The sequence below is a fragment of the Ictidomys tridecemlineatus genome, chromosome 4, assembly GCF_052094955.1.
Source record: "Ictidomys tridecemlineatus isolate mIctTri1 chromosome 4, mIctTri1.hap1, whole genome shotgun sequence".
In the NCBI taxonomy this organism is placed as follows: domain Eukaryota; kingdom Metazoa; phylum Chordata; class Mammalia; order Rodentia; family Sciuridae; genus Ictidomys; species Ictidomys tridecemlineatus.
Window position 1 is genome coordinate 75,181,325 of NC_135480.1, and position 13,732 is coordinate 75,195,056.

Below are 13,732 nucleotides of genomic sequence, written 5' to 3' on the forward strand. Positions count from 1 at the left end.
TCCCTTTGGGTAAACTTTAAAGTATTTATAATGGCTTACAAAGTCTTCCAATGGTTGGTCTTTGTCTAGATTTCCTGTCTCATTTTTCCCTTTCACTCTGTTTCTCCTCAGTTATAGATTCTGTATCTGAAACACTTTCAATGTAGTTGGCCAGCTACTATGTTCACTTGAATTTTTCTATGTATACAAGTCATTGAAAAGGCAATTTTATTTATTTATTTGTTTTCCTTTCCACAATAATGATGGGATTTGTTCTTACATATTTATACATGCACACAATACAACAATAATCTTTGGCCAGTATCACTCCCCAGTTAAAGAGGCAATTTTCCATTTTATCTAAATTAACTACCACAGATAAAGACTCCTGCCTCTCTCTGGTCTTTGTTTTTAATACTCAATGTCTTATTACTATTTGTAATGTTTAGTAAGCTTCTCTCTTTCAGAGAAGAGGTCCTGTTTATCCTACTCACTGCTATCACAGGTACTTGATGACAATAAATGACTGTTAGATTGTTTACTGTTCTCAAAGAAAGGAAGTTGAATTGGCAACATTGTCTATGGTCTGCTCTCAACTTTCACTTTTAATCTTATTTCTTTCTTGTCTTCCTAGTTTTCATACCTGACTCTCTTTCTCACTCATTTTAATTCCTAGATACTGGTTCCTGACAATTTATGATTGTTACTGAGAATATGCCTAGCTTCATGACAAAAATATATTTTCATAATATAATCCAATAATATATACATTTGTTCATTGACACATACAAATGCATTTATGGGTACAAAAAGTAATCCATACTCCTACCACTCATAAAAATCTTTTCTTAATAAATAACTTTCATTTCAGTTTTTTATCTATGTAAAATAAATGCACACACTCCCAAATGTAAGGGTAAATATATACATAAATATTATTATTGGTTGATTGAAATTTCTAGTTATTCTGAACAATTATTTAACTCTGGATAAACTCATATCTCTTAGTCATGTTTGTGGGAGGCCATCCTTGCACGTGATTTTGAGTCACCTCCACGGTGGGGCGAGAGGCGCTTAGACACATTTTTGTGTTCAGAGCTTTCCCCACCCTTCTAGGGTCCAAGGGCTTGTTCTTGTGGAGGTGGGACTGACCACAACCCCTGAAGACCCAATTGTCTCACCTGACCTTGGGACACTGCTTCCCTTAATCTTCATTGGGTGTGATTTTCTCCAGAATTTTTTGTTCCGCAATAAAAGTCCACTCCTTTGTGTGTTCTCTCTTTCTCGCTAGTCTCTTCAGTAAACCTCACTACTCTAATAGGTAGCTTGAGGCTGGAGGTACGAGAAGCCATCCTGGAGGTGGTTTAAAGGTAATTAGAGTCTATCTCTTTAATTTAAACTCCCTTTGGATTTCTCAATTAGCACAACCTTTACCTATGAAGCTTGTGCTGGCCACAGGCTAAAATGTTAATGGTTTTACAGGGTTAGATCTGGATTAAATGAAATGACATTTCAAACAGTTTCTGGCATATAGGAACCATATAAGTTTTAGTTCTTCTTGTCATGATGACAGTATTTACCCAAAGTTGACCTGAGCTGTCATGTTATAGACTGAAGTGGGGCAACTGAAGCCAAGTGGGAAGAATAAAGGCTAATAACGTTCCCTAAAGCTAACCCCAAGCCTCTGTGACAGACCTTGGCATAGCTGAAATGGTCAGAATGATCTTCCAGGGAGAAGTTCCAAGTGAGCTGTTACTTTGAATCAGTCAGTGATCTAGGCCTGCAAATAGCTATAGGCTCTTTAGAAAAGTCCTGTAGATTCCAGCAAAAGTTTGATCATGTGGAGAACTTTCTAGGTTTGGCATTTATCAATCCTGTAAAATGGCACACACACAGAGAGAGACACACATATACATCTGTGCAGGTATCCAAAGTCCAATTATTTCATTTTTTTTAAATCTCCATTGGTCCCACTGTGTCTGGAGGATAGAATACAAACTCCTTAGTTAAAGGCTGTCTTCTTAGGCTGGCCCTAAAATTTATTTTGCTTTTCATCTACCACTCTCCATGCCATTTTACTGCAGGTTGACTTATATTTGCTGAGTGACTACTTTATGTGAGGCATTGTATGAAGTATTGGGATTACAAATATAGAAAGAAGACAGTTGTGTCCTTAGGAAAACATCAATTCAGTAAGAGACATGGATAAGTATATAGGTAATTAAAATCTAGTTTGAAAACAAATGGTGCAAAGAGGGAAGCAACATTTCCTTATAAATACAGAAAAAACTGAGCAGGTTGAACATGTTAAGGAGGGTTTTGTGGAGAAGGTGACACCCATGCAGGGTAGGGAAGGTAGAGGGGGAGTTACTTCAATTAGAAAGAGGGGTAAACACATTCTGGGCAGACAGACAATAAATGTCCAGACATGGAGGAATAAAAGAACATGGTGTGTAGATAAGGATTGTAAGCAGTGTTTGACACTAGAATAAAATGAGAGGTAAAAAGCTATGACTACTGAACCTAGAATGACTATAGAAGGGTGGAGGAGAGAGGAAGTTTTGTGTGCCACATTGAAAACCTGGAGTATATCCTCAGAGATACAAAACCATTGTTAAGTGTTGAGTGATGGATTCAGGATACACTATCTGAAAATATGTCACTTTAGCCTGTAAATATTAGCAGAAGCAGAAAGCTCACCCTCAGCTTCTTTATGGCCTTTTCCCCAAAAGCATGTCATTAAACCCTCATTTTTCAGAAAACTTTTTCATACTCAGAGGAAAGGAAGATCTTTATCTCTAGAAACAGGATCACTGAGAGTGATCTTCATGAACAGGATTTGCCAAGTATCCTCTAGTTTATAATAATTAGGTTCCATGTTTTTCTTAAAAATGTAATCATATTTCTATCTGATGGTTCACTTCTCCATTAAACCTATCATATAAAATATAGAGGTTTACCCTAATTTTAGGGTCTTTATTTCTTTATAAAACATACCACATCATGTAAAATTTATCTTAAAATATTGCATGGTTTTCTTTTGTTAAAATGGCCTCAACCATAGATTTTAGGTAGGAAAAAAAAGATATTTATTTCCCTCTACAGGAGCAATTAAATGGAAGGAAGAGAACTATATTTTGAATGCATTCTCTGGAAGCAAGATGAAAAGTAGACTTTGAGGCATGAAGCATAAAATATGCAAAAAGGGAAATGAGCAATTTGCAATTATCAAATGTGAAAAGTTATACAAATGGAGAAGAGAGGAAGTTAAGACTATTTAGCAATTCAAATAATCAGGCCTGATAATCAGGCTTGGATATGGGTGGCCAAAAGGAGAGAAGAGTCTGAGATAACCCATTTCTTCTTGGTTGGAACAACTAAGGTAATGATGGTGTCATTGACTGAAATAGGAGACATAATGGGAAAAGCACTTGTATCATAGTGAAATGATGAGGTATAGACATCTTGGACTAAAATATCTGTGGACTAAACAAATGGACACATTCAGCAAATAGTAAGATTTGTGTGCTTGAAACTCAGGATAAAAATGCAGGCTAAGCTGGACTGTTGGAAGTCATGTAGGGAAGATTTAAACTATCAGAATAGATAAATTCACTTGGAGAGACTGTGCAGAAGAAAAAAACACAATGAACTAATGATGGAGCCAGCAATAAATCAAATTCAAATGATACAGATGAAGTGGAATGAAAAACAATAAATCCCAAGGGAAAAAAACCCAGAAATAGTGTTTAGATAGATCAGAGAAAGTTGTTTTGTGATATGGCTGGCAGAGACAGAGAGCATGCAACATCAAAATTATTAAACTGAGCAGAAATATTTGTAAAATAATGACTTTTTTCAAGTTTGTGGTAAACTTAAGTTACCATAAGGTCTGGCAATGCAGGAGTCCCCAATATTATTTGCCAGGTTGGTAAACCAATTGCTTTGATGAACTCAATGTGAGGAAACTCTGTACAAAAAAGTCTGTACAAGAGTCAGTTGAGTGGATCAAAAAGAGTCAGTTGAGTGGATCAAATCCTACGAATTAGACCAAAACTTTGCAACTGCCACAAGAAAGCATAGTCTCAACACTCCAACATATCGGTGCAGGTATCCACTTCTTAGATAAGTTTCCTAAAGCTCAAGAAATAAAAACAATAATCAATATGGGAGTCACATAGGGAAGAGTTAAAACTATCAGAATAGATGGAGAGACTGCGCAGAAGAAAAAACACAATGAACTAATGAAATAAAGTAGGACAGGATCAAATTTAAAGGCTTCTGCACAGCAAAGGAAAAAAAGAGCATGAAGAGAAAGCTTACAGAATGGGAGAAAAATCTTTGCCAGTTATTCTTCTAACAGAGGATTAATACACAGAATACATAATGAATTCAAAATAATATCAAAAACTTCAACTCAGTCAACAAATAAGCAAAAAGATTAAATAGATATTTCTCAAAAGAATAAATAAAAATGACCAATAAATATGGGAAAAAATTTTCATCATCCTTAACAATTAGAGAAATGCAAATCAAAATGACATTGGGATTTCATCTCACTCCAGTTAAAAAGATAATCATCCAGAATACAAATAATAATACATGCAGGTGAGGAGGTGGAAAAAATGTATATTCATAGATTTTTGGTGAAACTGATAATTAGTAAAACCACTTTGAAAAGCTGAATGGAGATTCTTCTAAACACTAGGAATAGGACCACCATATGACCTGGTTATTGCATTCCTTGGTGTTTATCCAAAAGATCTAAAATTAAAATAATATGGTGATATAGGCACAGGAAAGAGCAACAGGAGTGCAATTCATAATAGCCAAGTTATGGAACAATCCAGGTGCCTATCAACAGATAAATGGATAAAGAAAATGTAGTATATAAACATAATGGGGTATTGCTTAGTCATAGAGAAGAATGAAGTTATGGCATTTGCTGGTAAATGGACGGAACTGGAAAATGTCATGCTAAGTGAAATGAGCCAGACTCAGAAAATCCATGGTCAAATGTTTTCTCTCATATGCAAAAACTAGATTTAACAAAATGTAAAAAAAAGGGGGATGAAAATAGAAGAGAGATCAGTGGAGCAGAGGAAGAAAATTGAGGTGGAAAGAAAGAGAGATTGGAAAATGGAGGAACTGCAGAGTGAATTAATCAATTTTTTTTATGTACTTCTATGACTATACCACAGTGAATGCCACCTTTATGTATATCTAGAATGCACCAGATAAAAATAACAAATAAATGGAAGGAAGACCATTAGAATAGAGGAAGGTGAAGATGGGGAGAGAGAAAGGAAGGGAAAGAGGAAGCATTGAGGACTGAAATGGAGCAAACTATATTCCCAGGAATGTATGTTTATATCAAAATGAGACCCACTATTATGTATAACTATAATGCACTAATAAAAAAACACTAACCAAAAGAATATTTGTTAGAAAGATGATTACAAATGGGGATAAAATAGAATGAGTAGTGAGAAGAATAGTCTTTACAGAAAGTCTCTTAGATAAGAGACAACAAATAAAACGTGCACACATATTATACTGAGGAAAAAAAGAAAGAAAAAAAAAAACAGCCCTTCCTTGATCTTTAGATTACGGGGTTAATAATTCTGAAAGAGCAGCTTTGTCATATATTCATGGTCACTTTGTTAAAGTGAGCTTCCACTTATGCCTTAAGATTAAAGCTTCCCAAATTCTGCAAAGTTCACAATGCTGTCTTCAATACCCATTTCTTGCTCACCTTTAGTGCTAACTTCACTGTGATGTTATATGTTTACATGCTTTTCTCCCACTAGACTCTGAGATTTTTAAAAACTTAGAGCATATCTATGTAATTCCAGAACCTATTACATTTTTGGCACAAACTAATGACTGAATTTATTAAATGAATTAATTCCCATTTAATAATCTCAAAAGCATCTCAAACCTATCTGATAAAAATTTAAACTTTTAGTCTTTATGAAAGAATGTATCTCTTTTTTCAATCTTTAAGACATTAAGCTTGACATCTTTTAAAATAACATCAATTCTATACCAAAGAATGTCTCATATACTTCCAAATCACTCTTGTGTTCAGGAGACTGAGAACTCAGTAGTGACAACCATCCAATTTGTCTACCCATTCCTACCTTCCAATTCTACCCAATTTTTTCTCCTTCACAGCAATCAGAATTCTATTTTTAAAAGTATACCTTGAGTAGTAATGTTTTTGCATCCATTGAGACCTTATAATGGGTTTTCATTACAGTTAAATCATGTGAACCCTGAGCATGTTCTTAGGCTGTACAAGATTTTGCCCCTGTTATTTTTCTTTATCTCTTCTGATATCATTCTCCAAACTGCTTTTCCATATACAGACCTGTATGTATGCTGTTTTCTTGGTACAAAATGCCCTTCTCCCCATCACATGTTAGTTATTTATTATTATATTGGTATCAGCTAATTTTCACTTCTCCAGAGAAACCTTTTCTGACCACAATGTATTCTCTAATATTTTCATTTTTAACTCCTTTTCTTTTACTTCATACTTAACACAATTTGTCAATGTGTGTACATGTGTGTCTGCTCCCCCAACATGGTAAGATATATAAGGACACTACTTGGGGACCAAGAGATGTAGGAACCATGAATGGTTTTCAATTCAGTTTCTCCATTACCCATTACTGTAATGAAAATAGTAATAATAAGAAACATACTTATTAAATTAATAAAATAACAGGTTATGCTCAATTTCATTTTCAGCAGCAAAGTCTCATATAGGACAAAAATATACATTTATATATAGTCTGATGCTTTATTCACGGGTACTATATTTGTGGACTCAACCAAATGCATGTGGATCAAAGTATTTGAAAAAAAACCTGCATGTGTACTAAACAAGTATAGACTTTTTTTTTACTTGTCATTATTTCCTAAAAAAATCATTTTTAACAGCTATTTACATAGCCTTTTACATTTTTTTGTCTTACAAATTATCCAGAAATGACTTTAAGTATACAGATGATGTGCCTATGTTATATGCAAATAGTACACCATTTTATGTATTGGACTTGAGCATCAGGAGATTGTTGTATATGTGGGAGGTCCAGAAATAAATCCCCCACAGACTCCAAGGGACAACTGTACTTGCCCACAAGTTTCTTCCCTATGAAAGATAGTTGAACATGCAAAAAAATTTTAAAATTAGGCAATAATTCAGGTTGAAATTAGAAAAAAATTTAAAAACAATGTAAAGGAAGTGTCACCAATATTGTTCCTTGTTTCACTTCCAAGAAATCCAATCATAATACCTTTTTTCCCCAGCATTTAAATTTTGTGAACATATATGTATACATGTAAATGTTCATGCATGCATACACACATACACAGTAGTTCATCTGTTTCATAAAATTTCTTAAAGGCTTTAAATTCAACATTGAGTCAAGCTCTGGGTATACCAAGATGAATAAGAACATCAGAAAACTTGCCTGGCAGCAAAAATAGGACTCAAGTGTTATCACAAAGTACTTGGATGTTTTCTTAAATCAAATTTTAATGGAAGGAGGAAGGGAAAGAATAAGTACTAGGGGCTGAAGGGGAGCAAATTATGTTCCATGCAGATATGATTTTACCTAAATGAACCCCACTACTTTGTGTAATGATAATGCACTAATGAAAACATAAAAAAGTATTCAGTATGAATACCAATTGCTAAAAAAACTGTAATGTAAGCAAGTTTCAAAAGGTCCAGGATCACAGGATTTGTATACCCAAGATTTTGAAGTAAGCTAATAAAACTAGCATGAACAATCTCTCATCCTGTGAGGGATGGAGTCTAACACTGATGACCTTATGATCTTCCAGCATTAAAATCCATCTCAATACTGAAGGTTAAGCTGGCCACTAGATGGCCTGACATACCACATGGTGAGCCCTCTGCCTAGAGTGCTCCTATGTACCCCATGGGTGCCCTCCCCATTCTCTCCTGCACAGAAGTCTATGCCTACATTATATTGTAATAAATTTTACTTTTTACCATTTCACATTAAAACTGTGAGTTTCTTAAAGGTAAATACAGTATTTTAATTTATATATCTTTACTTCATTAGTAGGCAAAAAGGACACTATGAGTATATTGATGAAAAGTTGGAAGCAAGGTTGGGAGGAGACACATCAGCTTTGGTATTGTGAAAATGTGAAGTGGCTTTAAAATATAGAATGAAAAAACAAGGATATACACAATCATTCTTTGGACTAAAAACAAAAAAGCCAATCCAGAACAACAACAACAACAAAAAAGCAAAAAATAAACAAGCATTGGAAAGTTTTGACCTGAGACAACATTAATTTAAAAGCTCTTATTAGTAAGAGGCTCCTGATTTCAATTAAATAAAAGCATTAAGAACAGCAAATAATTTTAGGAGCTAGGGTTGTAGTTCAGTGGTAGAGAGCTTGCCTAGCATGTGTGAAGCACTGGGTTCATCCTCAGCACCACATAAAAATAAATATATAAAATAAAGTTATCGTGGCCATTTACAACTAAAATAAAAAAGAGTAGCAAATATTTTTTTGTCAAATTTCTACACAATTTGGCTCTACTATTTGCTCTTGAATATGTTGTAATATATTTCAGTCTTTTCTTAGGTAATACGTTCCCCTGTGCTCCTTAAATGACATACTTAACTGAATCCCTGCTTATGAATCTCTAGGAACGTCTTGAGGATGGGTTGACAATCTAGGAATTTTGATCTAATTTGGGATGAGGAGAGAGGTATAGATGGATCCTCCACAGTATCTATAGATTGTCATGATTAGCTCAGCCTTTGGGAAGGCTTATGTTCTTTAGGGAATTATTTGTCCCATAAATAAGACCACCTAACATGAGAAATACTTGAAGATGCCATCCTTTTCTACTGTGTTTGGCTGTTTTCAGTTGATTTTAGAGGAAGGGGATGAGATTGTGATACATGTACCTGTCAGGTCATCAGTGGGCCAGGAACCCAGCTGGCATGCTTTGCAGGTGTACTCATCAAAGACGTACTCATTCTCCTTACAAGGCGTGCAGGTCCAACAACAGCTGACTTCTCCCTTCCGGATCACCTGAGGAAAACATTTAAATTTTGGTTAATATTTTGTATAGATAAAAATCCAACAATTATTTCTTCAAATGTATTGCTTTTCAAAGCAAAAAGGGTCTTCACATACATTCTTTCAAACATCATCACTTTGAATGAGAATCAATATTCTCATTTTATAATTAAATAAATTAAGGATGAGTTTGAACAAGGAGTCTAACATCCCAAGTTGGTTGTTAACGGAGTTGAGAATTAAATAATATGTAAATCTTTGCATAATTATCTTTGGATACTTGCATTTAACTAAATTCCTGTGTTTGTGCTCATGTATACACACAGAAACATGTAAACAACTGAATATTTCTCTTTTTCTATAAATTAAGACCTTTTGCTCTCTGAATTTATCTTGGCTTTCCTTCAATAGCTGAGTAATTGTGAGAAAAAAAAACATTGCATGTTTCCTAATACTAAAAATCTATCTCTATTGATAATTAGTAATTTATATTTGACAGAAACAGAGGCAGAAGACAAAGGATTTCTGGATGTAATCTCTTGGTCTTTTTCTACTAAAAATCTGATTTAAATTTCAGCCCATTCTTTCCTCTTTAATAAATTTACTTTTGTCAGGATGGTTGTAAAAAAAAAAGGTCATTTAGATTATAATATGCTGCTTAATCTATTTGATTTTTAAGGTAATATAAAATAATTGAAATAATTTAACAGTTGAAAGAGTCCCAGACGTTATTCTTTAGAAATGGATGTGTCTTTTATTTTTTCCTGCCATCACATGCATGAATACCTTCTGTGGAATAGAGGCAGAATTCATTCAACATTCTTATAAATAATAGAAACACTTTTGCTTTTGCTTTATATTCCTTGTCTTAGATGGTAATTTTATTAATGAGCTTTGATAATACTATTTAAAACATCTATAGCCAAATATAATTGTTAAGTGGCACTTCTATTTTACATTTTGCATTGTCCCTGGTGCTGATTCTTGATACTGCAGCAATACATTGTAAGTAGGGAATGATGAAAAATGTTCCTGAAGCATCCTTTCCCTAAACTCATCTAGATAAGGCAAAATTGCTAATTAGATCTGCTTAATCCAGCCACAAAACTCTTTACCATAATATTGACTATTTACAGACTATTTAGTGCATGCCACGTGTTCTGATACCATTAAAACATTAGAACAGCTTGGAATGAGGTAACTGGTTTTATTTTATTCATTTTTAGAGGAGAATACTGAAGTATAGTCAGCTTATATCTTATGTTATGGTGAATGAGATATCAAATAACATGGTAGACATGAAGACTCATACTTACAAATACTGGGACTTATTAGAAGAAAGCTTCATGATATTATGAAAAATTTAAGAGAAAGAGGATTGGTTCTGGAATCAAGAGGTCCAGGTTCTAGTCTTGCTTAGTGTCGCTGAGCAGTTATGTGCCTTCATTATTCCTCCAGCTAATGCCAAGATGCCTCAAACAGAGCCTATGCATTGATTATAATAATTCTTACTCTGTAGGAATTCCTGAGGGTTAACACTACAAAAATGTGTAGAACTCCCTAAAATATTACTTATTATTCACTAACAATAAGCATACAAATACTCATATAGAGGAAGGAAAATGTTATTTATAAAGAAATTTCAACTATACTTGGTAAAGAGGAAGGAAGAATGTTATTTATAAAGTAATTTCAACTATACTTGGTAAAACTACTATTGGAAAATGTAGATTACATAATATAGATAGGTGTATTTAAAATTATGAAAGATTCTCTTTTTAGACCTTAGTAAGGATTGGTGAATAAAAGCTGCTTTTTCCTCCCAAGAAATACACTGAATTCCTATGGTTTATTTTTTGTTGGTTGTAAATTTCAGTATCTTGCCAAAATAATTTTGTGTACCTTTCCTAGAATAATCCTACTGTTGCAAATCAAATTTGAATGTCTTCAAATCAGTCATGGCAACTGAGTATGTCTTCTGATCATTCAAAACCATTTTTTTTGTTCTGTTTTACATTTGGTTTGAATAAAAGACATAGTGAAAATTCTCTTTCCCAGCACTGAAAGTAGTGGCACTTTATTTATAACTAACAATTTGTAACTCATTCAAATTTTTTCTAGACTAAACACTTTCATGGAAACTAAGTTACAAATCTCTGAACAACCCCATGAGGTGCTACTATTAATAAATTTGCTCAGTAATAACTTTAAACTATATTGAAAGAATATTGTCAACTCTATACTTAATGGAATGAAAATGAAATATGACTAGAAAGTCAGAGAAAAAAATTATCTTCTAAAACTTTAAGAAAGGTAGCAGAATACAACAGTTACTAATAGGGCATTATGTAAAATTGTGGATGTGTAACCGACGTGATTCTGCAATCTGCATTTGGGGAAAAAATTGGGAGTTCATAACCCACTTCAATCTAATGTATGAAATATGATATGTCAAGAGCTTTGTAATGTTGTGAACAACCAATAAAAAAAAGAAAAAAATAAAACTTTATTAGAAGATAATCAGCATTAAAAATATGATAATAGGGAATCAAATTCTTCCAATGTGTAAAGTTCTTTATGGTTTTCTTTTTTGCAGTGCTAGGGATTGAACCTAGGACCTTGCACATATTAAGTAAGTGATTACTACTAAGCTACCTTTCAGTTCCTGTTGTATAATTGGGTAGAAAAAATATGTGAAGAAGTCTCTCAACAAAGACGTTCAGCATTTTGAATTTACAGGCTCAAAATGTATTGCTGCAAAGAGTCAAAAAATCAACATTCTCTATAGTTATTTACAATGTGTAAGTGTTTTTCAGGAAGTAGTGGAGAGCATGAATAATTGATATCTTGGTTGGGTCTATACTGGATTTCACATGAAGAGCTTAGTTGTAAGATGGGCCAAAGTTCAGAACTCTTTTATCACTGTATATAAACATTTAGTAAATGTTTTTTGAAAAGGATCAAAAGGAAGAAAGGGGCTGGGGCCTGTAGGGAAAAATGGTGGAAGGAAAGAAGAAACACAGGAAGATAGCTTGGCTGTAGTTTTATAAAAGTTTATATTCAAAGGCAGGTAGCAGATCAGATTTAGCCTCTAGGCTTTGGTTCACAATTCTTCCTATGTAACATAATAAGATATCCAGAAATTTTTATATGTTTTGTAAGCCAGTGAGTCATTTAGCCACTATTAAGAAATTTGTTTTCTATTTTCTTTGACTTTGGCTTTCTTCTTTCAAGTCTTATGCTTTTCAAATCTTCAGAACTACCTATTGAGGAACTTTTAATTATAAATCCCATAGAAAACATTTCATTTTTTAAAAAATTTGCTACTAAGGATGAACCAAGAGGTTCTTTACCACTGAGCCACTTCCCCAGTACTTTCTAAGTTTTATCTTATATTTTTAATTTTTTATTTGTTATTATTAGTTATATATGACACTAGAATGCATTTTGACATATTATACTTATATGGTATGTAACATCTCATTCTTGTGGTTGAGTATGAAGTAGAATTACACTGGTCGTGTAATCATATAGACATATAGGAAAGGAATGTCTGATTCATTCTACTATCTTTCCTCTTCCATTTTCCCTCCCTTCCCTTCATTCTCCTTTGTCTAATCCAAAGTACAAATGTTCTTCCCAACCTCCCAACACCCTGCCCCCATAGTGATTTAGCATCTGCATATCAAAGAGAATAGGCCTTTGGTTTTTTAGGAATGGCTTATTTCACTTAGCATGATAGTCTCCAGCTCTGAACATGGCAATCAGTAAACAGAGAGAGAAAGAGGGAGCACCACTCACCAGAGTCAAAATATAAATCCCAAAGGTAGGTTTCTGGTGGTCTACTTCTTCCAGCTACACCCTTCCTGTCTATAGTTACCATATCAGAAGATTAATCCACCTATTAAGTTTCAGCTCTCATAATGTAATCATTTCACCTTGGAACATTCTTGCATTGTCTTACACATGAGTGTTTGGGGGAACAACTCATATTTAACCAAAACACAACAATAACTAACTTATTTCTGCTTTTTAATTATATTTCCATATTCTTCTTCATTGGCTTTTTATTTTCTATCAGCTAGGACACACCAGTGTAAAAGCACCTTTCCTGTACCCTGAAATTACCAATCTGCTACCTATTTTCACCATATACTTTTGGATGCTCAGTTACCATTATATGTTCCTCCATCTGGAAAACTTCTATCTCCAGAGGAACCATCTCATCTTCCACTGAAAACTGTCTTATCTAACAGCAAATTCTGCTGGAGCTCTCTGAATCTGAACATACTCAGCCTCTATTTCTTCTTCTTCCTTTAAACTTCAAAAGAAGACATTCTTCAAGACTCTTCTAGATCTATATTATTTTTTATAGAAACTTCTAGGTTGAGCAATTTTATCTACTTAATAACTTCAACTTGAACTCCATTTAATGTCTAAATCTGAATCATTAGTCTTATTTCTCACTGTTCTGGACCAATCATCACAGGGTGGCTATCTCTAAACCAACAAACTACCCCAAAACTCACCACCTTTTCTCTAAAAGCATTCTCATTTGTTATTCCTGATGATGGCACTTTTTAGTTACTAAGACTTGTAATTACAGTTGATTGTCTTGTACTCCTTTTTCTTCTCCAACCTTGTATCTAATCAGTAATCAGGATTGATTGAG

The 13,732-nt window shown here is 33.8% G+C and overlaps 1 protein-coding gene across 3 annotated transcripts in view; it reads right to left on the reverse strand.

The window, feature by feature from the left end:
- The window catches only part of Grm5 (glutamate metabotropic receptor 5), a 443,701-nt gene that overhangs the window by 69,186 nt on the left and 360,783 nt on the right, over positions 1 to 13,732 (reverse strand). For all 3 annotated transcript variants that reach the window (XM_021735879.3, XM_005339208.4, XM_040285077.2), the window contains exon 7: positions 8,946 to 9,072. In XM_021735879.3, the coding sequence (XP_021591554.2) occupies positions 8,946 to 9,072 (127 nt within the window). The remainder of the gene's footprint in view (positions 1 to 8,945; positions 9,073 to 13,732) is intronic.